Genomic DNA, 24,092 nt, shown 5'->3' with positions numbered 1-24,092 from the left:
TCTGAAAATGAATGTTTGTCCTCATTAATTAATTTTTTTCCCCCTTTCTGCTCTTGTCTTTAGCGCTCGGTGGATCTGAACCCAGCCCAGCGTGACCTGGTTCTGAAAGTTGCCGAGCTGCTGTGCAGTAAACCGGAGCTTGACAGCAGGGCAGAATTCTGGGTGGAGAAAGCTGCCAAGCTTTTGCCAGGTCACCCTGCCGTCTTCGACCTACGGGTTTGTAGATCCTCACCCCCCCACCCCCATAATTCATGTGTGAAGAATGGGAAGATGTGTGATGGATCATGTTTAAGTAGTGGAGCTGTATTAGAAAACATGAATCGTCTTATTACAAACATGTTGCTAGTAACTAAGTGGAGTGATGTGTGTTTGTGAAGCTGTTTATACACACTTGCTGGCCACTTTAATAGGAACTTTTTCTTGATTCTAAGATTCCTGTTCTTGGCTGCAGGACTGGAACCCAATGTGGTCTTCCACTGTTGTGTGCTGAAATGCTTTTCTGCTCACCATGGTTGTAAAGCGTGACTGAGTTACCATGCTTTCGTCTAAACCGGGGAACAGGGGCGCTGCGCCCTCTTACTCTCAGCGCGCGCCCCCTTACCGAAATGCCGATTGAACCCCAAGTCACACTTACGCCATGCACTTCTATGCTACTGCACAACATGCAATCTTTCTCAAAACGATCTTTTCTCTGTGAAAACATCCCAGCAACACCACGTGACAATGTGTCTGATCATCAAATACGTTATAAATACTCCAAAAATATTCCAATCATAGTAGATACACCATCAGACGGTGCAAAAACTATCCGAATCGGCGTTTTCCAGACCAAGGCGCCATGTTGTTTTAGTTGTTTACTTGTCGCAGCTGCTCTCGCGAGATGATGATGATGACCCTTTATTGTCACTAGTCACAAGTACCAGTGAAATTAGCTGTCAACCCGTCCATACATATACACATACATACAATCAACACAGGGGGAGTAGACAGGACAGGAAGACAGGGATGAAAAATACAGTAGTAACATGAGGGGAGGGGAGGAGAAAAAAGCAACCCCCACACTATGCCCCTAGGGGGAGTACAGTATGGAAACATTAAAAAAAACACCTCAGCACATAAGCACAAAAATAACACAGTACACTTTTACACATGACTCAGGACTCAAGGGGGAAGGAGATGAGGGAGAGGGCGGAGGTATGGGTAACCCAGCGCAAACAAGCAACCCGGTCCTGCAGCCAGATGGCATTTACCGACTTGTCATGCTGGGGGTAAAAGCAGCGACCGCGGGAAGGAGGGGGAGGAATACGAGAGAGTCTAACAGCAGTGACCTCCGGGGGAAAATTGTTGCCCCAGCAATGGCCTTGGCCAAGGCCAGTGCTGGCTAGGAGAGCCGAAACAGATAAGATTTGACACAGGATATAGTGGTATACATACAAGGTCAGCTGACTTGTAGAGTGAGATTTCTTGAGACTGAATGACCTTTCACCCACCGGCACGGGAGCTTTTGACAGAAGTTGTTCGCTAGTTGTTTTTGTTGACACTTGGGCATTTAAAGATGTCATCCCGCGGTACGAAACAGAAGAAAGCCAAAGACTGTCCGGGGAAGAAGAAGATGACTTTTTTTTATAAGCGCGCTTACATTTTTTTTTGCATGGTTTCAAACTTTGTGATTTGGATTGGATTCCAACTTTACTTTTTTAGTTTCCTTTTAAAGAAAATTATTTTGCTCTGGAATAATTTTTTTTTTCATTTTGAACAACTAACTCTACCTTATTCTAGTATAAGAAAACAACAGATTTCTCTTGTGAATGTTTAATACTTTGTAAGTATGATTCATTTGAATTATAAATTAAATTTGAATCATGAGGAATTAGTATTATGTGTAATTTGAAATATGAGGTATTAGAATTTGAATTAAGTGTTTGTGATAGTTTTCTTTTCTTTTCCAATGTTGACAAATAAACAATTTGTTACAATTTCCCTCTCAGATAGCCTCAGATTGTCTCATTGTAGCCTCAATTTTTCAAAGGCTTCGCACGGTGGGGGGGACCTCTCTTCTGCACCATCCCTCTGCTTGGTCACTTTGCTCCCTCGCCATGGTGAGCGCCCTCATACTAAATTTTTCTAGAAAAAACCCTGGTTACTATATCCTTCCTGGCAGCTTGAACCAATCTGGCCATTTTCCTCTGCCCTCTCTTATAAACAAGGCGTTTGTTTCCACCCACAGAACTGTCGCTCGCTTGATGTTTGTTTTTTTTGTTTTGTTTTTCGCATCATTCTGTGTAAACTCTAGAGACTGTTGTGTATGAGAGAACCCCAGAAGATCAACAGTTTCTGAAATACTCAAACCAACACACATGCCACAGTGAAGGTCACCCTTTTGAGATCACAATTTTTTTCCCATTCTGATGTTTGAAGTGAACATCAGCTGAAGCTCTCAATTTGTATCTGCATGATTTTATGCATGAAGGGATTGGCTGATCATAGAACTGCATAAAACAGCAGGTGGGTGGGTGTTCCTAATAAAGTGGCCAGTGAGTGTGTGTTGCATTTGATGATGATTGATTGTTCATGGTAAGTCACAGGTTGGAATAACTCCTTTAAAGGTGAGGAGTGACGCTGGTGCTGCAAGCAGCCGTGTTGATTTGATGTCGATGTGTAAATGTGGAACGAACTCGGAGTTGAGAAGAACATACCCCAAGTCTCATCTCATCTCATTATCTCTAGCCACTTTATCCTGTTCTACAGGGTCGCAGGCAAGCTGGAGCCTATCCCAGCTGACTACGGGCGAAAGGCGGGGTATACCCTGGACAAGTCGCCAGGTCATCACAGGGCTGACACATAGACACAGACAACCATTCACACTCACATTCACACCTACGGTCAATTTAGAGTCACCAGTTAACCTAACCTGCATGTCTTTGGACTGTGGGGAAAACTGGAGCACCCGGAGGAAACCCACGCGGACACGGGGAGAACATGCAAACTCCACACAGAAAGGCCCTCACCGGCCACGGGGCTTGAACCCGGACCTTCTTGCTGTGAGGTGACAGCGCTAACCACTACACCACCGTGCCGCCTACCCCAAGTCTATGAGTAGGAATTTGAAGTTGATGTAATGGGGCATTTTCTGTTGCTTTTCCTGGGTTGAGTTAAAAGGGAATTAACCCTCTGGGGTCGAGAGCTTTGCTGGTGAAGCTCAACAGGTTCAGAACGAGTAGGTCATGTATTTAGATAAATATCTTCAAGTTTTTCGTCAAAGCATGAGAAACATATTGACAAACTTTCTACTTTCCGATGTGCCCACTGCCAAATAATATTACAGTTTTTAAATTACCTGAATTAGATTAAACATAAAACTTGTCACCTTATTCAGTCACACTGGAGTCAGAGCGCTGAGCGCACAATTACGTGTTCATAAGACATGGTAATGGCATTATAATCACTTTCAGTTTTGACTGGTTTCTCTTGCGTGATGGGAACGCCCACCGTAAACAGGATAAAATCTGTCAGACATGGTTCAGGTTATTTGGAAGTAAAACTTGTTGCGAGATGGCACGTGGATTTTATGCGCTTCAGATGATTCAGGACAGCCATTCGATTCAATCTTGAGAACTGTGACACTGATGATGAGTGGTGCCCTTTTTTTTTTAAACTTCGACTCAATCCAGCCAAAGATCAGCTTGAGTAAGTGTAAATATTTATTCTATTTATTATGAGCAGATTGGTTGATATGCGTGTGCTGTAGTGCATACACAGGAAAAATGACTGAGCAATTTTTCCAGAATTAAAAACATTTTCCTCAAAACTAGTTAATTTTGCGCTATTTTGAGTTGAGGGAGTAAAATTTGGAGTGGGAGCAAAATTGGAGTAATTATGTAACAGAGTAGTTTGTGGCTCTGAACTGTGTAAAACAGTACAAGAGTTCATTTCAAAAAACACTGAATAGAGTCAAATACTAGATAAATGAAGAAAAAAGCAGTTTTAGAACGGTGTTGGAATGTGTTAAACGTTATCCGTCGTAGCTTGACCTGATGGGATTAAGAGATGGCAGTGGGAGGGGTTTTCACTCTTCTCATGGAATGGAATGGAAATTTTTACTCTTCTAATTGAATACCCCTCCCACTGCCAACCCTTTATCCCAAAACAAAAGGATATAAATGTTTTGATGGCCAGTTAATTGTCCAAATCAATGGAGCAGATTTAAGTTTTTGTGCTTGATCCATTCCTAAGACCGAACAGAATCACCTCAAGTGACCAAAACAGTTCAACACAATGAGTAAGGTCTCTTTCTTTTTTTCCTTCCCTCCTTCCCCACACATTCCAACACAGTTCTAAAACTGCATTTTACAATGTCTTCATTTATGTTTTTTTAAGTACAATCATGACATACTACATAGATATTACTGTAGCTGAATTTGTGCTGAGTACAAAAGTCATATGACTTTGAAAATACTGCTTAGATTTGTCGAAATTGACAACAAAATCAGAGCATGCCAAAGTCATTAGAGTGCCAGAAAATACCCTCAGACACCAGAGGGTTAAAAGTTGTGCCTTGAGTCATGTTAATGACCAATTATAAATTTCAGCTCACAGACTACAGATGGGTGACACACGAAATATGAACTAAAATCATATAAAAGTCTCAATGTGTAAAGATCGATTATAATGTTGCCTTGCTTAAATATTTGGCACACTCAGATTTGTGCAGAGAGGAACATGTATGTGTTTGAATTCACAGAATACAGTTGTGGATGAGGATGGATTCTTCTTTTCTTTCTTCTTTTGGGTTTTACAACAGCTGGCATCCACAGTGTTGCACTGCCGCCATCTACAGGTTTACCTTGACCGTGCACTGACAGTTCCATCGTTCTGTCGCTAAACGAACAGTTGATCACACAAAGATGCTCGCTGACCGCCAATATTTATTAGTTTGGTCCTGCATTTCCTTTCCTTCGCAACATAATGTCTCCTCTTCTCACTTTCCATTACTGTTATTGGTCTTTCACCTTTCTTTCGCACACTCACATCCTCCACTTTTCTCTTCTGTTTCAGATTTGTATCCCATAATGCTTTGTGTGAATGGGGAAAGCCCACCACGTGATGCCTGACATAGTATCTTGGATTGGGTCATGGTGAAGCAAGAAAAAATAGTGGCGAATTTAGGGCCACATGGCCCGAAATTCATGAATTGTTCTATTTTTTAAAATAAATAAATAAAATAATAAAATTGGAAGTCTGCAATTCAAATTCGGTAGCTTTCAGTCCACTAAACAAAAATAATTGGGTATCAATGAAAATTCTTTTTTATGATCTAAACTTGAAAAATCTGAAAGGTGGTGTAGCTTTAATGTTGTGTTCATGTGAAGAGTAACTTTTTTTTTTTCTCGTCTCATCTTCATCCGCTTGTCCGGGGCCGGGTTGCGGAGGCAGCAGTCTGAGCATGGAAGCCCAAACTTCCCTTTCCCCAGACACCTCGGCCAGCTCCTCGGGAAGAACACCGAGGCGTTCCCAGGCCAGCCGAGAGACATAGTCCTTCCAGCGTGTCCTGGGTCTTCCCCGGGGCCTCCTCCCGAGGGGACATGCCTAGAACACCTCCCCAGGGAGGCGTCCAGGAGGCATCCAAAAGAGATGCCCGAGCCACCTCAGCTGATTCCTCTCGATGTGGAGGAGCAGCGGCTCTACTCCGAGCTCCTCCCGAGTGACTGTGCTTCTCACCCTATCTCTAAGGGAGCGCCCAGCCACCCTGCGAAGGAAACTCATTTTGGCCGCTTGTATCCGCGATCTTGTTCTTTCGGTCATTACCCAAAGCTCATGACCATAGGTGAGAGTTGGAACATAGATCGACCAGTAAATCGAGAGCTTCGCCTTTTGGCTCAGCTCCTTCACCACAACGGACCGGTAAAGCAACCGCATCACTGCAGAGGCTGCACCGATCTGCCTGTTGATCTCATGCTCTATCCTTCCCTCACTCGTGAACAAGATCCCAAGATACTTGAACTTCTCCACTTGAGGCAGGACTTCTCCACCAACCTTTTCTGGTCAAGAACCATGGCCTTGCACTTGGAGGTGCTGATTCTCATCCCAGCCACTTCACACTCGACTGCAAACCGCCCCAGTGCATGCTGAAGGTCCTGGTTTGAAGAAGCCAACAGGACAACATCATCCGCAAAAAGCAGAGATGAAATCTTGTGGTTCCCAAACAGGATTCCTTCCGGCCCCTGGCTGTGCCTAGAAATTCTGTCCATAAAAATTATGAACAGAACCGGTGACAAAGGGCAGCCCTGCTGGAGTCCAACATGCACTGGGAACAGGTCTAACTTACTGCCGGCAATGCGAACCAGACTCCTGCTCTGTTCATAGAGGGACTGGACAGCCCTTAGCAAAGAGCCCCGAACCCCATACTCCCAAAGCACCCCCCACAGAATACCACGAGGGACACAGTTGAATGCCTTCTCCAGATCCACAAAGCACATGTGGACTGGTTGGGCAAACTCCCATGAACCCTCGAGCACCCTATGAAGGGTATAGAGCTGGTCCAGTGTTCCATGACCAGGACGAAAACCGCATTGTTCCTACTGGATCCGAGGTTCGACTATTGACCGAATTCTCCTCTCCAGTACCCTGGAGTAAACCTTCCCAGGGAGGCTAAGAAGTGTGATTTCCCCTATAATTGGAGCACACTCTCTGGTCCCCTTTCTTAAAAAGAGGGACCACCACCCCAGTCTGCCACTCCAGAGGCACTGTCCCCAACCACCACGCGATGTTGCAGAGGCATGTCAGCCAAGCCAGCCCCACAACATCCAGAGACTTGAGATACTCAGGGAGGATCTCATCCAACCCCGGTGCCTTGCCACTGAGGAGCTTGCAAACCACCTCAGTGACTTTGGCTTGGATAATGGATGAGTCCACCTCTGAGTCATCAGGCTCCACTTCCTCACATGACAGTGGGATTGAGGAGATCCTCGAAGTATTCCTTCCACTGCCCGACAATATCCCCAGTCGAGGTCAACAGCTCCCCGCCCGCACTGTAAACAGTGTTGGCAGAGTACTGCTACCCCCTCCTGAGGCGCTGGACGGTTTGCCAGAATTTCTTCGAGGCCGACCGATAGTCCTCCTCCATGGCCTCACCGAACTCCTCCCAGTTCCAAGTTTTTGCCTCCTCAACTGCCCGAGCTGCGGCACGCCTGGCCTGCCAATACCCGTCAGCTGCCTCAGGAGTCCTGGAGGCCAACATGGCCCGATAGGACTCCTTCTTCAGCTTGACGGCATCCCTTACGTCCGGTGTCCACCACCGGGTTCGGGGATTGCCACCACGACAGGCACCAGAGACCTTGCGGCCACAGCTCCAAACAGCTGCGTCTACAATGGAGGTAGACAATATGGTCCACTCAGACTCGATGCCCCCTGCCTCCCTCGGAAGCTGGGAGAAGCTCTCCCGGAGGTGGGAGTTAAAGACCTCCCTGACAGAGTCCTCGGCCAGACGTTCCCAGCAGACCCACACCATATGTTTGGGCCTGCCAGGTCTGTCCGGCTTCCTCCTCTGCCAGCGGATCCAACTCACCACCAGGTGGTGATCAGTTGACAGCTCAGCCCCTCTCTTCACCCGAGTGTCCAAGACATAGGGCTGGAGATCAGATGAAATGACAACAAAGTTGATCATCGACCTCCGACCTAAGGTGTCCTGGTGCCACGTGCACTTATGGACACCCCTATGCTCGAACATGGTGTTCGTTATGGATAAACCATGACTAGCACAGAAGTCCAATAACAAAACACCACTCAGGTTCAGATCGGGGAGGCCATTCCTCCCAATCACACCCCTCCAGGTGTCACTGTCATCGCCCACGTGAGCGTTAAAGTCCCCCAGTAGAACAATGGAGTCCCCAGTCTGAGCACCTCTCAGTACCTCTCCCAGGGACTCCAAGAAGCCCGGATACTCTATACTGCTATTCGGCCCGTAGGCACAAACAACAGCAAGAGCCCTCTCCCCGACCCGAAGGTGCAGAGAGGCGACCCTCTCGTTCACTGGGGTAAACTCCAACACATGGTGGCTGAGCTGGGGAGCTATAAGCAAGCCCACACCAGCCCGCCGCTGCTCACCATGGGCGACTCCAGAGAAGTGGAGAGTCCAGCCCCTCTCGAGGAGCTGGGTTCCGGAGCCCAAGCTGTGTGTGGAGGTGAGCCTGACTATCTCTAACTGGTACCTCTCAACCTCCCGCACAAGCTCAGGCTCTTTCCCCCCCAGCGAAGTGACATTCCATGTCCCAACAGCTAGCCGCTGTGTTCGGGGATCAGGTCGTCGAGGCCCCTGCCTTCAACTGCCACCCAATCCACACTGCACCGGCCCCCTATGGCTACCTCTGTGGGTGGTGAACCCACAGGAGGTCGGGCCCACATCACCGCTTCAGGCTGAGCCCGGCCGGGCCCCGTGGGCAAAGGCCCAGCCACCAAGTGCTCACATACGAGCCCCAACCCTGGGCCTGGCTCCAGGGTGGGGCCCTGGCTGCGCCATACCGGGCGAAGTCACGGTCCTTGATCGATTATTATCCATAAGGGTTTTGGATCATTATCCATAAGGATTTTTTTTTAAATAAATAGTTCCATCTAAAAATTGCCTCAAGGCATTATTCAGTTTCTGCAAATTATTAGAACTGGCTAGAATTTGACTTGCTGCTGAGCCAGTTATGTTAGCTCCTGAAATGTGGAAATTCAAGCATGCCACGCATACCATTTTTATTGCGTACATTTCCTCATGTGTGTGAAGGTTCATTTGTGGTAACGCGATGTGCTTCTGAATTGTTTCGGATGTGAGTGCAACTTACATCAAGCGCAGAACATGGGAGTTGATTTTTAACCTGTTTTTCAGACCACGGTCACGCCAGTTACGATAGAAACTCGAGTACACACTGTGTGTGTGTGTGTGTGTGTGGGTGTGTGTGTGTGTGTGTGTGTGTGTGTACGCTGTGGTTGGTTGAAGAGAGCAACTGGACTTGCTTGACGATTCTTGAAAACGTTTCGCCTCTCATCCTAAAGGCATCCTCAGTTCTGTCTGACTACTAGGGAGTATCCAGTATTTATCCTCTCATGGATCATCATAGAATCCGAATCAGAATGCTGATGGCTGCATTGTAGGTGGCTGATAAAATATGTCATAGACACACACCTCTGTTCAATGATGGTCGTTCCAGGTATGGCAGTTTATGGTAACTACCATCAGATGGTTACTCTACAGCCCTGCCGTGAGAATCAAGCAGTATTGCACCATGGGCTGCTGCAGGATGATTTTTCCAAGTTCACGTAAACGAAATGAAGCCATAGGCCTTGTGTTTGAAATTTTTAAATCTTTGTGCTGTTAAGTAAGCATGTGCTAGGGCAGTTAGGTTCCCAGAGCAAACTTGTTGCGCTGTATGCTACAACCTCTTCTTCTGCTACCTAAGAAGAAGTAAAACTCGTTGCAAATATTCAGTAGAAATTCACGATGCACCTAGGAGAAGCAAATTATTCAAGACAATGAAATTCTGTCTCATGCCTATGATTTAATGTTTTTTTTTCTTCATGTCTAGGAGAAATTGCTGAGTGTGCAGGGGCAGAAAGGCTGGAACCAGCTTTATGACCTGCTGCAGTCCGAGCTCCAGCTGCGTCCTTCTGATGCCCATGTTAACGGCAGACTGGTGCGGCTCTACTGCTTGGATGGACGTTTGGAAGAAGCAGCGAAGCACTGCCTGGCTGTGGAAAGCACTGGAGTCTTAAGAGACAGCCTAGACTGGTACGCCACTGTTGTCCAGACGCTTCAGGTTGGTGAAATTACTTTCTACTCTGGTGCTTTTGAGCTTTCTTAAAACCCAAACCATCCATTTAAAATCTGGTATTGAGTGGCATTGTAGAATGGTTAGATGTTCTGCATGTCTGGAAACCTCATATAAATGTTTTGCAGGAATACGTGGCTCAACCAAGCGTATCTTTGAATGAAAAGGCATGTCGCAAGTTCCACAAGGAGCTCTTGCTGGCTCATAGTAATCTCTTGAGGTTCACACTTGCTGAAAAAGATTGCAGGGAGAGTGTGAAGGCGCTTCAGAAGTAAGTTAATTTGTTCTTTTTGTACCAGAAGACAGCTGCTGTCCTTAATTCTTACTCATCGTTTCTGCTGGTTCATTATAATGTAATCACAGTGAGGTGCATCACCAGAAAAGGTACAAGTATATACACACACCCCCTTTCAAAAACTGATGTATATGATCCTTTGTGATCCTAGTTTTGACCGTGCTATGCAGTCTTTAAAGAACACTGCCTTGAAAGCTGCGGATGAGCTCCTGGAGGTGTTCACAGAAATGAGAGCTCATCTGTATCTTTATGCTGGGACCCTGCTGCTGAAGATGGCTGTGGAAAAGGAGGAGCAGTGGAGAGCTGTTGTCAATTTAGCAGCACTCTGTTACCTGCTAGCTTATCAGGTAAAACAGGAAAATAAAACGTTCCGTAATAGTCATTTGTTTATATTTGGAGGCTACTTTGCAAAATTTGCCAAGTCTTGTTTTTGGTAATAATATACAAGTTCAGATATAAATTCATAAATCTGGACTCGTTGTAATGTTTGTCGGCTGCTGTTTCATAGTTAATTATGCAGGGGAGCTTTGCGCATAAAAAAGAGCCCTGAAACCACATATATAGGAAATTGGTATAAAAGTATTACATCATTAATATGCAATTATTATATCCATAATAGGTGTTATTTGTGGCACACAACCTTTTTACTCAGGTCAAAAGCATGGTTCATACATTAGATACCCATTTAACCCGAAAAGGACCGAAACTACTGAATGGGATCAGTTCGAACCTCAGAGGTGGTGTGGTGTACTGCTCAGTCTATTCAACTGATGTAACTTTTTGCTTTTAGGAGTTTGTTACTCTATAGATTCTTTATCTAAAAGTATGTTTGTTTCAAGATTGATGGAAAAAACAGTGTTTTAACAAAGTAAGTAATTTTCTGTTGGGGTCCTATAACTCTGAGATTTGTTGCAAAAATATTTCAGCAAGTTAGTCTCTTCTTTGTATGTCTATCTTTGCCTGTCTGTACGTTTGCATGCTTGTCTCAGATGTCTGCTATAATTAAGAATATAACACTCTCTTACAAATTATACAGTGGGGCAAAAAAGTATTTAGTCAGTCACCAATTGTGCAAGTTCTCCCACTTAAAAAGATGAGAGAGGCCTGTAATTTTCATCATAGGTATACCTCAACTATGAGAGACAAAATGAAAAAAAAAATCCAGAAAATCACATTGTCTGATTTTTAAAGAATTTATTTGCAAATTATGGTGGAAAATAAGTATTTGGTCAATAACAAAAGTTCATCTCAATACTTTGTTATATACCCTTTGTTGGCAATGACAGAGGTCAAACGTTTTCTGTAAGTCTTCACAAGGTTTTCACACACTGTTGCTGGTATTTTGGCCCATTCCTCCATGCAGATCTCGTCTAGAGCAGTGATGTTTTGGGGCTGTCGCTGGGCAACACGGACTTTCAATTCCCTCCAAAGATTTTCTATGGGGTTGAGATCTGGAGACTGGCTAGGCCACTCCAGGACCTTAGAATGCTTCTTACGAAGCCACTCCTTTGTTGCCCGGGCGGTGTGTTTGGGATCATTGTCATGCTGAAAGACCCAGCCACGTTTCATCTTCAATGCCCTTGCTGATGGAAGGAGGTTTTCACTCAAAATCTCATGATACATGGCCCCATTCATTCTTTCCTTTACACGGATCAGTCGTCCTGGTCCCTTTGCAGAAAAACAGCCCCAAAGCATGATGTTTCCACTCCCATGCTTCACAGTAGGTATGGTGTTCTTTGGATGCAACTCCGCATTCTTTCTCCTCCAAACACGACAAGTTGAGTTTTTACCAAAAAGTTCTATTTTGGTTTCATCTGACCATAAGACATTCTCCCAGTCCTCTTCTGGATCATCCAAATGCTCTCTAGCAAACTTCAGACGGGCCTGGACATGTACTGGCTTAAGCAGGGGGACACGTCTGGCACTGCAGGATTTGAGTCCCTGGCAGCGTAGTGTGTTACTGATGGTAGCCTTTGCTACCGTACTTTGGTCCCAGCTCTCTGCAGGTCATTCACTAGGTCCCCCCGTGTGGTTCTGGGATTTTTGCTCACCGTTCTTGTGATCATTTTGACCCCACGGGGTGAGAGCTTGCGCGGAGCCCCAGATCAAGGGAGATTATCAGTGGTCTTGTATGTCTTCCGTTTTCTAATAATTGCTCCCACAGTTGATTTCTTCACACCAAGCTGCTTACCTATTGCAGATTCAGTCTTCCCAGCCTGATGTCCTTTGACAGTAGAGGTCTGCGCTGGTTGGATTTTTCAGTCCCGCTCCTGCCCGCGCCCACATTGTGCAGTCCCACTCCCGCCCGCGCCCGCAAAGAATTATGATTTTTCAGTCCCACTCCCGCTCGTGCCCACAAAAAATTATGATTTTCAGTCCCGCTCCCAGCCGCGCCTGCCATATTTTGTCCCGCTCCTGCCCGCAAATCCCGCATGATGCAAACGTTCGCATTATTTCTCAGGAAAGTTCTTGTCTTGACACAGCGTGATGGTGCCCTGCCCCCTACTTTGAGTGGATTTGAGCATAAATATCTACAGCTTATGTTCACGTTTGTTATTATTTACCTTGTTTCTGAATTCAGCATGTAGTGTTCCTAATAATAATAATTAGTGCTGTCAAGCAATTAAAATATTTAATCGGCAATCACACATTTTTGTCACATGAGAAACCATTGTAATTCTCTGATCAGCATAAAAAAGTGAATGGGCTTGCTTTGTACCATGAGTGAAGTGATTTACTGCTTGAGTTAGTCTACAACTCTAATCAGAGAGACAGGTTGCACAGTGACGGTAGGCTTGACTCAATGCTATCCCAGAAATCCTTCCTGTAATATGCAAATTTGATTGGCTGATTGGACAGCCAAATTTGCATATTACAGGAAGGATTTCTGGGATAGCATTGAGTCAAGCCTACCGTCACTGTGTAACCTGTTTAAAACACGTTTTTAGTTAGCGGGACTGCAGCTTATCACCGCTCCCGCCCGCGCCTGCATATGTGCACTCCCGCTCCTGCCCGCGCCTGCATATGTGCACTTCCGGTCCCGCCCGCGCCCGCAATGAGCTTTCAAAATTTGTCCCGCGCCGCACTGCTTTGCGGCGGGTCCCGCGAGTCCCACGGGACTCCTGCGGGAGTGCAGGGCTCTATTTGGCAGCTCTTTGGTCTTGGCCATAGTGGAGTTTGGAGTGTGACTGTTTGAGGTTGTGGACAGGTGTCTTTTATACCGATAACGAGTTCAAACAGGTGCCATTAATACAGGTAACGAGTGGAGGACAGAGGAGCCTCTTAAAGAAGAAGTTACAGGTCTGTGAGAGCCAGAAATCTTGCTTGTTTGTAGGTGACCAAATACTTATTTTACCAAGGAATTTACCAATTAATTCATTAAAAATCCTACAATGTGATTTCCTGGATTCTTTCCCCCCATTCTGTCTCTCATAGTTGAAGTGTACCTATGATGAAAATTACAGGCCTCTCTCATCTTTTTAAGTGGGAGAACTTGCACAATTGGTGGCTGACTAAATACTTTTTTGCCCCACTGTAGATAACTAGTGAACCTGTTATAGAGTTACTGAAATGTCTGATGCTTATCTGTCCATACACAACCACATACCACAACAGATTCCTCATCCTTGCACCGATCCTGTAAATACGCTTTGTGCTAATATGCTAATATGCAAATGTGTCCACATACCAACTCTTCAATGAAAAGCTGGGATGAGTGAGTCCTTATTTGAATAAAAGATTGTCTAAGACAAAATTTGAAACCTGCACATGTCGAATATAATATTTTGAATTAGAAGCATCATTCGTTTTTTACTTATTCATTACTTTGGAATGTCAAATGATGAAGAGTTCATTGCATCATAAACATGTGGACACATTTGAAGGTAGCTTAATATGCATGTGCTTAGGAAATGCTCATTCTGCTTTATTTCTGGTCATAATATGTGTTACCAATAACTGCTTTTATCTTCGTGTTTTGTGTTTGAATCCTTAGGCAAAGTGTTACTTCTTGATGTAGTTTGGACATAACAAACTGCTAGCAGCTTAGTAATAAATGTATCACAGAAATTTCTGAAATGAGAGACTGTGAGCTGAGTTCTGGAATGTAGATAAGCTATAAATATTCTCAAGTTCTGCAGCAATAGTGTAAAATATTTCTGGCTTTATGGGGCGGCACGGTGGTGTAGTGGTTAGCGCTGTCGCCTCACAGCAAGAAGGTCCAGGTTCGAGCCCCGTGGCCGGTGAGGGCCTTTCTGTGCGGAGTTTGCATGTTCTCCCTGTGTCCGCGTGGGTTTCCTCCGGGTGCTCCGGTTTCCTCCACAGTCCAAAGACATGCAGGTTAGGTTAACTGGTGACTCTAAATTGACCGTAGGTGTGAGTGTGAATGATTGTCTGTGTCTATGTGTCAGCCCTGTGATGACCTGGTGACTTGTCCAGGGTGTACCCCGCCTTTCGCCCATAGTCAACTGGGATAGGCTCCAGCTTGCCTGCGACCCTGTAGAACAGGATAAAGCAGCTAGAGATAATGAGATGAGATTTCTGGCTTTATGTTCTCGATGTACTTAAATGTCTCATTTTAAATGTAACTTGATATCCTGTAAATATATGATTTCTATTCACATAGTTAGTAAAAGGGTAATTTAAAAAAAAAAAAAAAAAAATGTTATAATGGACTTAAGTGATAGGGATTTTTTTTAAAAACGTTTTTACATGCAATATTTAGCATTTCCTTTTTTTGGTGAAAATGGTGATTGCTGACATTACAACAAGTAAAAATAATTTGTTTGGGATGTAAATAAAGGGTTAATACTGAGAAACCAGACTTGGCAAATTTTGCAGAGTAGGTTACATACGCTCCCTGACTATAAAGGCAATCCTTTCATGAAGATGTGTATCTTAATGTACTGGGAAACCAAAGTAGCTAAAAGGTAAAGCTAATGCTGGATTGAACACGGATTTAAAATCGCTGGTAAATATTATCATGTTGCAAGTACTTTGAGTAATTATGTGCATCACATTTGTTCAATCCAGCATTAGCTTGACATTTTAACTTGAAGATATACATCCAAACACACACTATATTAATTGGTGTGTGTATATTTGAAGATATGAAGTTTATCTTTGAGTGGCGAATGCATATTTCATGAGCGAAAATATTTTCAACACAAACTTCATATCTTTGCACCACCGTGTAATGATCTTTATATTTTTGGACACATCCACAAAAAATTTGCAAGTTAATCAAAAGAATTTTAATTTTGAACCTGTTCACCATTTTGACAGCGCGCGTCTAATCAGCAGGAAAATGCTGGGAATGACTTCATTGGAGTGAAATATTGGTGATTTATTAAACATACAGAACAGTCCCCCCCCCATGCAATAAAAACATGTATTCTGTTCCCTTTGAGTGGGTTTGACAGCATGCAATATTATAATATTGCACATTGTCAAGACAACACGACGTCATATGTCGGAGCTCATGCGAAGATCCAATGATGTAACTTTTCTGCTGCACATGCTCTCAATCATTTCTTTATCGGCCAGGAAAGAGAGAAGACGAGGTTAATTCAGTGCTTGGTTTGAGCACTAAATAAATAAAATGAAACTAAAGACACACTGAACACCTGAAAAGCTACCAGAACTTCATTATATATTCTTCATGCATATTTACAAGAGAGAAACATACCAACGGACATCAAAAAACTGGAAAAGAGACACACCGGCGATGTAAAACTTCTGTGCTAGCGAGTGACCTGTGACAGTTTGTAAACAAACATGGCCGCGAGATTTGCGTCATTAAATACGGGAGATTTTAAGGGAATTTTGGCTGCCATGTCGCTCCGTTGTGTGTAGCTGTCGATTTTTAAAAGTAGCTCAGTAAATTACACAGGGAAAATAATAATAATAATAATAATAAACGGCTTGACTGTGCTAGCATTGGCCTTCACTAACGCTACACCGGCTGGAAGGTAACTGGACTGTCACGCTAACAACACCAAGTCACGGGTAAACTAGCGTTGGCCTTCGAGAATGCTGATCTGACGAGTGTGTGTATGTATAATGATATTGGCTGGCTTTTTTTCATGGTCCATCAGATATGTTCCATTCACCTACTTGTCTTTGACTCGTTTAGTACCATGCTAGCTGAATGGACGATATCTGATATACCGCTCAGAACCAGCCAATATTATTTAAATACATCACTCAGATCCGTGATGTATTTCATATGAAAAATACGAGTTTTTCAACACGAGAAGATAAACTTCATATCTTGAAGCCAACTTGTGATTTTATTATATCGATGTATTCACAAAGTACACAAATTTTTCAAAACAGTTCATTGATTTCTTCACGAGTGAAGATATTGGAAAATGTTACTTAATGTCCTGGATGTAGTTCATATGAAAGATATGAGTGGTGTATTTCCCAGTAAAACACTTGCCTGTATTATATATAGTGTGTGTTTTTGTTTTCAGTTATTTTAAATATTGTAACAATGTCAGTCTGTCCTGCGTTGTGTTGTATTCAGTAGATGCTTGCGCTTTGTGTTTTAGTTGAATCTTAACGGTTCTGTGTGTCTTCCCCCCCCCTTCCTTTTTAGGTTCCAAGACCACAGAAAAAGCCTGAGAAAGGTGAACGCACGTCACCGAGACCTCTCGAGGCATTAGCTTGTTATCGCCAAAGCCAAGCAGGCCACATGCTGCTGAATCTAAACCAGGAAACGGAGCACTTTGTGAAGGAGGTGGTGGAGGTGTTTGGGAACAGAAGTGGGCAGGACACCCTGTTTGAGAAGCTTTTCAGTACACAAGCCCCTTTGGATCTCTCGTTCATTGGGAATGATATCATCTCCAACATCAGCACGCGATCACCGGATGTACAAGAGCTGGCAAAGGGGGACAGTGGTATGCTCACAACAGGCAAACACATTCAACACAAAAGTTTATAAATCATACATCAAGTGGAATAAGTAAATTTAAAAAAAAAAGCCGATTTATATTAATTTGAATTGGGGAGCTGTATTCTCATTGTAACCATATACAAGCGTACAGTAGCGTGAAATAACCTCCAAGACCTTGGTGTGATATTTCAGAGAGTGACAGCCCTGTACACACCTGACAACATGCAGTGGAAAATCAGAAAATGTACACAATAATTTGTACAGGGAGGACAATACAGGAAATACAACACACCATTAGAGTCTCCTCTCAGAAAATCGAATCTAAAGTTAGCTCAGCATAAAGTATCTGCCATTTTGTCCCAAAGAGTGGTTAACTGCTAGCTGAAGAAATAAGTGATGGTGTGCTAGGTAGATTATAAAGAAAAACATTGAAATAGATGATGTAACTTGTCAGAAATGGATGCAAATAATCAAACAGACCTTTTTAATTAGTGTATTGACTATTTAAAAGCTACAGCAGGCTTCAATTGTTTCCGACTGGTGCCGATATGTTTGAGATGTTGCATGTTTATTACTGTTTCAGTGATTGGCAGTTGTTTTGCAAGGTTCTCTGTTCTGGCCAATAAACATCAGGGTATTATTATTAATGCAAATCTCCCTACCCACACTGCCATTCGCTGCCAGAGACACATGCTTCCAGGCGGCACCCAGAATGGCGTAATAAAAACCTCCCGCCCAGTGAGTTAAAGATGGAGTCCGTGATTCTGGAGAAGGATGGTCGATTTGAACTCAACAGCCATCGACTGTAGAAAACCTACAGTATCATCTATCTATCTATCTATCTATCTATCTATCTATCTATCTATCTATCTATCTATCTATCTATCTATCAATCGATGAGAGATAAATATATATATAATACACGTGTGTGTGTGTGCGCGTGTGTGTGTGTAATGTGATATTGCATTGCAAAAGTATTCATCCCCCTTGGTGTTTGTCCTGTTTTGTCGCATTACAAGCTGGAATTAAAATGGATTTTTGGGGGATTAGCACCATTGGATTTACACAACATGCCTACCACTTTAAAGGTGCACATTTGTTGTTTTATTGTGACAATAATTAAGATGAAAATACAGAAATTTGGAGTGTGCACAGGGATTCACCCCCCCCCCCAAAAAAGTCAATACTTCGTAGAGCCACCTTTTGCTGCAATTACAGCTGCAAGTCTCTTGGGGTATGTCTCTGTTTGCTTAGCATATCTAGCCACTGGGATTTGTGCCCATTCCTCAAGGCAAAACTGCTCCAACTCTCAAGTTAGATGGGTTGTGTTGGTGTACAGCAATCTTCAAGTTCTGCCACAGATTCCCAGTTGGATTGAGGTTTGGGCTTTGATTAGGCCATTCCAAGACATTTAAATATGTTTCCCTTTAAACCACTCCAGTATCACTTCAGCAGTATGTTTAGGGTCATTGTCCTGCTGGAATGTGAACCTTCATCGCTGACTCAAACAGGTTTTCCTCCAGAGTTGCCCTGTATTTAGTGTCCTCCATCTTTCCTTCAGTCCTGATCAGCTTTCCTGTCCTTGCAGATGAAAAATATCCCCACAGCATGATGCTGCCACCACCATGCTTCACTGTAGGAATGGTGTTCTCAGGGTGTTGGGTTTGTGCCACACATGGCATTTCCCATGATGGCCCAAAAGACCAATTTTAGTCTAATTTGACCAGAGAATCTTCCATGTGTTTGGGGAGTTTGCTGCATGCTGTTGGGCAAACTCCAAACATGATTGATTTTGGGTTTTTTTTAAGCAATGACATTTTTCTGGCCACTCTTCCATAAAGCCCAGCTCTGTGGAGTGTATGGCTTAAAGTGGTCCTATGGACAGAGACTCCCATCTCTGCTGTGGATCTTTGCAGCTCCTTCAGCATTCTCTTTGGTGTCTTTGTTGCATCTCTGATTAATGCCCTCCTTGCCCAGTCTGAGAGTTTTGGTGGATGGCCTTCTCTTGTCAGGTTTGTAGTGGTGCCATATTCTTTCCATTTTGCTATAATGGATTTTATGGAGCTCCATCGGATATTCAAAGTTTGTCTGTGAAGATTCTCAGTCATCCAGGTCAATGTTAAACTGTGTGTGGTAAAAGAGAGCAACTGGACTTGCTTGAAGATTCTTGAAGACGTTTCACCTCTCATCCGTAAGGCTTCTTCAGTTCTGTCTGACTAATAGGGAGTATCAGGTATTTATCCTCTTATGGATGAAAAGTAATCCTAAGGTGTCGTTAAGTCATCCTGTTGGTGTGGGTCACTGGGGGCTGGGTGTGAACGGCCTAGAAAGTCGTTGGGGTGATCAAAGGATCATTGGTTCGCTCTGTCCTCCTGTGAGTCACTGAAAACAGCCGGGTTTTGGTGTGCATTCAGTTGTCTGGGAAGTGTGCCAAGGACTGCATTGTAGGTGGCTGATAAATGATGTCTTAGACCACCACCTCTGTTCAGTGCTGGCCATTCCAGGTTGACAAAAAATGGCTTCCTTAACTCCTCGCTCATACCAACGATCCTCTCTGGCTAAAATGCATACTGTATGTTGCAATCCTGAAATGAGTGTCCTTTGTTGTTAAGATGAAGGTAGACAGCAGAGTCCTGGCCTGAGGAACTGGCTCTCCTGTGCTGAGCCATGTGCCTGTGAAGCGGTTGTTTTGTTTCCCCATGTAAGGATTGTTGAAGGTGGATGGAGCACAGAAGCACGGCAGGCCAGAACTGAGTGTTACAAAAACTTTTTATTTTAGCTTTTCAGCTTTCCCTTTCACACTCTCCCAGTCAGACACGCATGCACACAAGTGTCCAGGTTGGTGAGAGCTCCATTTCTCTGCTCCCTCTCTCCTTTTAAAGGGCACGGTCACTGGGGGAGACACACAAACAGGTTAATTCACGTCAGGTGCAGTGATTCTGGCACATACCCCCACCGCCTGACTCTGGCCAGGGAGCCGTCCGGCCTGCAGCTGACTCCCCCCCCCCCCCCCCCCCCTTGACAGGAGAGGAAATCTGCCACAACCATCTGCGCCCCGGCCTGTGGACCACCTCGAACTTAAACGGCTGGACTGCCAGGCCCAGATACCAACGGGTGATCCGCGCGTTGGCATCCTTCATGTGGTGGAGCCACTGCAGAGGCGCATGGTCCGAACAAAGGGTGAAAGGGTGCCCCAGCAGGTAGTAGCGGAGGGCGAGGACCACCCACTTGATGGCGAGGCATTCCTTTTCTATTGTGCTATACTTGCCCTCACGCACCAATAGCTTCTGGCTGATGTACAGCACTGGACGGTCCTTCACCTCCTGGGACAGAACAGCCCTCTGTCCGACGCATCCGTCTGCAACAAAGGGGAGAGAAAAAAGGGGAGAAGAGGAGACATGCTGTCCTGCCATCGGAACAGCTGCCAAATGGTCCTCCACCAGCATGATGGCCTGATCCAGCGACGCCGGGCGATGGCACTGGACCTACTCCGCTGTTCCTTCCGGAAGTCAGGCGATGAATTGCTCCAGCGCCATCAGGTCGACGATTCCCTCGGTGTCGCAGTTGTTGGCCCTCCGCCACCGCCGGCATGCGTCCCGGAGTTGCTGGCCAAACGCGAACGGCTGGCCGGCCGACCTCCTCCAGGCGCAGCACGCGGAAGCGCTGCCGTTGCTGCTCCAGGATGCACCCCACGAGTTGGTTGATGGCTCTGCAGAGGTCTGCGTAGACCAGCCGGCTGTCGCCGGGGAGTTGTACCATGGCCAGCTGCGCCTCGCCTTTTAGCAGGGGGAGGAGGTGCGCCGTTCCACCGGCCAACCCCACATCTCTTCTGCCTGCTCAAAAAGAGCAAGGAAGGCTTCGGGGTTGTCCTGCGGACCCATCTTTGTTAGGGTGAGGTGGGGAGGGTCCGCGGCAGTGGTGGTGGTGAACCCCGCCGGAATGCCTGGCGATCTTCCTGCTTCGCCAGCACCAGGGTTTTGAACCGTTGTTCCTGCTCCTTCCGAAGGGCGACTAGCGCCTGGTGCTGGCTCTGTTGGGCCGTGGTGAGGGCAGGGACCAGGTCCTTGAAGGGGGAGGACTCCATGGGGCTGTTCTCTTCTGTACTCCCTCCCGGGTTTTGGCACCACTGTAAGGATTGTTGAAGGTGGGTAGAGCACAGAAGCACGGCAGGCCAGAACTGAGTGTTACAAAAACTATTTTAGGTTTTCAGCTTTCCCTTTCACACTCTCCCAGTCAGACACGAATGCACACAAGTGTCCAGGTTGGTGAGAGCTCCCTTTCTCTGCTCTCCCTCTCTCCTTTTAAAGGGCGAGGTCACTGGGGGGAGACACACAAACACAGGTTAATTCACGTCAGGTGCAGTGATTCTGCCACTTACCTTCCCTGACTCCGCCCTCCATTCACAGACCGACGCTTGACCATGCCCCCGCTGCCACACCCCAATAGACAAGCCCCTATTAGTCAGACAGAACTGAAGAAGCCTTTCGGATGAGAGGTGAAACGTCTTCAAGAATCTTCAAGCAAGTCCAGTTGCTGCTCTCTCTTACCACCCACAATTCAAAGTTTGGGATTTTTAAAAAATTTTTTATAACCCAACCCTGATCTATACTTCTCCACAACTTTGTCTCTGACCTGTTTGAAGTGCTGCTTGGTTTTCATGTTGCTTGCTTAGTCGTGTAGCAGAGTCAGGGTCCTTCCAGAACAGGTTGATTTATACAGACATCATGTGACAGATTGTGTGACGCTTGGATTGCACACAGGTGGATCTTAACTAATTATGTGACTTATGAAGTGAATTGGGGGTGGCACGTTGGTGTAGTGGTTAGCACTGTCGCCTCACAGCAAGAAGGTCCTGGGTTTGAGCCCAGCGGCCGGCGAGGGCCTTTCTGCGTGGAGTTTGCATGCTTGTTTGTCCATGTGGGTTTCCTTCGGGTGCTCTGGTTTCCCCCACAGTCCAGAGACATGCAGGTTAGGCTAATTGGTGGCTCTAAATTGACCGTAGGTGTGAGTGTGAATGGTTGTTTGTCTCTGTGTCAGCCCTGCGATGATCTGGCGACTTGTCCAGGGTGTACCCCGCCTCTCGCCCATAGTCAGCTGGGATAGGCTCCAGCTCGCCTGCGACCCTGTAGGACAGGATAAGCGGCTACAGATAATGGATGGATGGATGGATGAAGTGAATTGGTTGGACCAGCTCTTATTTAGGGGTTTCATCTGAAAAGGGCTGAATACCTATGCACACTCAGATTTGTGTGGTTTTTTTTGTCCCCCCCCCATCTTATTGTTTGTGTCACAATAAAACAACAATTTGCACCTTTTAAAGTGGCAGGCATGTTGTGTAAATCAAATGGTGCTAACTCCCCAAAAATCCATTTTTATTCCCCACTGACCAAAAGGCTCAAAGGGGAATTATGTTGTGGCGATGTCCATCCCAGGAAGGGTACTCACCTTCTGAAATCAACTCCTCTCTCAATTTTTGGAGGACTTTCATGAAACTTGTCAAGAGGCATTGTTATATGTTGGTAATATGCATATTGCAATTTCATTCAGTTCAGTCGCATTTCACCAGAGTTATGCCATAGTTGCCAGCAGGGGGATATTCTGCTCTCAGAGCATTCTTGTAATTCCAGCTTGTAATGTGACTAAACAGGACAAACACCAAGGGGGATGGATACTTTTGCAAGACTGTGTGTGGGTATAAAAATAGTGTGTATGTTTTCACCAGTTGATCCAGTAATTAACAACGAATAATCGCCTCAGTCGCGCCCTTACAGTCTCAGCCAGTGAAAACGGTGCAAAATATCATGTGCTTTTTCAATGCTGTTTCTACACATTCTGTTAACAGAGCATCTGGTACAAAAATCCCGTGGTGCGACACACACAAAAATGAACTCCACCACAGGTCTAGCGCCACCTCTGGCTGCTTACAGTACAATTTTTAGCCCTGCCCATCTCCATGTATTTCAATAATAAAATAGCTGTTTTTTTTAATTCTCCCCCATGTCACCATTCCTGTCTAAACTTTTATTTTTCCATCTAGTGTCTAATTCGAACATTTAGTTTTCCCTATGCTGATGTCTCAGAGCCTAATCTAGGAATTTGAAAATAGGGGACAGATCCCTCACTAGTTGTAGAAACAGGGGACAGAAAATATTAACATGGGTAAAAATATCCCTCATTTGTTCCAGTTAGTGGGGACAGAAAAATAAGTAATACGTTGGTAGATATTTTCAAGAGTACATCTATAAACAGAACAGTTTTATTAATCTTTACTTTTAGAATATCATTAACATAATACTAAATTGAACTTTCAAGAAGAAAAATTAAACAAATTACTCAAAAAAAACCCTAGCAATCATGTAGAATGTGTAAGATTACCAGGACTACAAAAAAGAAAAATAGGCTTTACTTATCCAAATGCACCTGTTGGTTCAAAAGTTAAAGTGCATAGAACCTCACAGCACAACATGAAGTTACCTTAAAATATAATATAAATGCCTCAGCTTTCATGTAAGAAAAAAAAAACTATTAATACTAGTACTGTGTGCAGGCAGTCTCTCCTGAAGACTAAATTAAACAATAATTATAAACTAATAAAATAAATGGCTCAGGCTTCATAGAAGAAAAAAAAACAATTTGAACAGAATCTCACAGTATGATGCTGAAGCTGCCTAAACAATGGAAAATAAAATACCATTTTGGCAAAAATGTTGGCATCCATTAATTTCTTGTATTAAGTAAAAAAAAATAAAGTGCACACAGTCCTTCACTGTAAACATAACACACTTTCAGTAACAGAATTTAAGCCTACATAAACACTGACTCACACATCATGCAATGTTGCCAGATACTGCTGATGTTTTCCAGCCTAAATATGTTCAAAACCCGCCAAAATGCACTTAAAACCACCCAATCTGGCAACACTGCGCACATGCTGCTTCTCTTGAACGTATACACGGAAGTAAGGCGGAAGGTAGTTTGTCGACGTCACCGCAAGACGACGCCAACAATTGGATATAATAGTTCACAAAACTGTGTTACCCGCTAAATAAACCATTCGGAATACTTCGGTCCTTTCCGATATTTTCCGATT

The 24,092-nt window shown here is 44.7% G+C and overlaps 1 protein-coding gene across 2 annotated transcripts in view; it reads left to right on the top strand.

The window, feature by feature from the left end:
• Positions 1–24,092, top strand: part of LOC132891512 (E3 SUMO-protein ligase RanBP2-like) — a 64,175-nt gene that overhangs the window by 7,276 nt on the left and 32,807 nt on the right. For both annotated transcript variants that reach the window (XM_060929175.1, XM_060929174.1), the window contains exons 4-8: positions 64–216; positions 9,567–9,797; positions 9,938–10,080; positions 10,256–10,451; positions 16,706–17,006. In XM_060929175.1, the coding sequence (XP_060785158.1) occupies positions 64–216; positions 9,567–9,797; positions 9,938–10,080; positions 10,256–10,451; positions 16,706–17,006 (1,024 nt within the window). The remainder of the gene's footprint in view (positions 1–63; positions 217–9,566; positions 9,798–9,937; positions 10,081–10,255; positions 10,452–16,705; positions 17,007–24,092) is intronic.

Source organism: Neoarius graeffei, chromosome 9, assembly GCF_027579695.1.
Source record: "Neoarius graeffei isolate fNeoGra1 chromosome 9, fNeoGra1.pri, whole genome shotgun sequence".
NCBI classification, from domain to species: domain Eukaryota; kingdom Metazoa; phylum Chordata; class Actinopteri; order Siluriformes; family Ariidae; genus Neoarius; species Neoarius graeffei.
The sequence above is the reverse complement of the archived record's forward strand: the minus strand, read 5'-3'. Positions and strand labels throughout refer to the sequence as shown.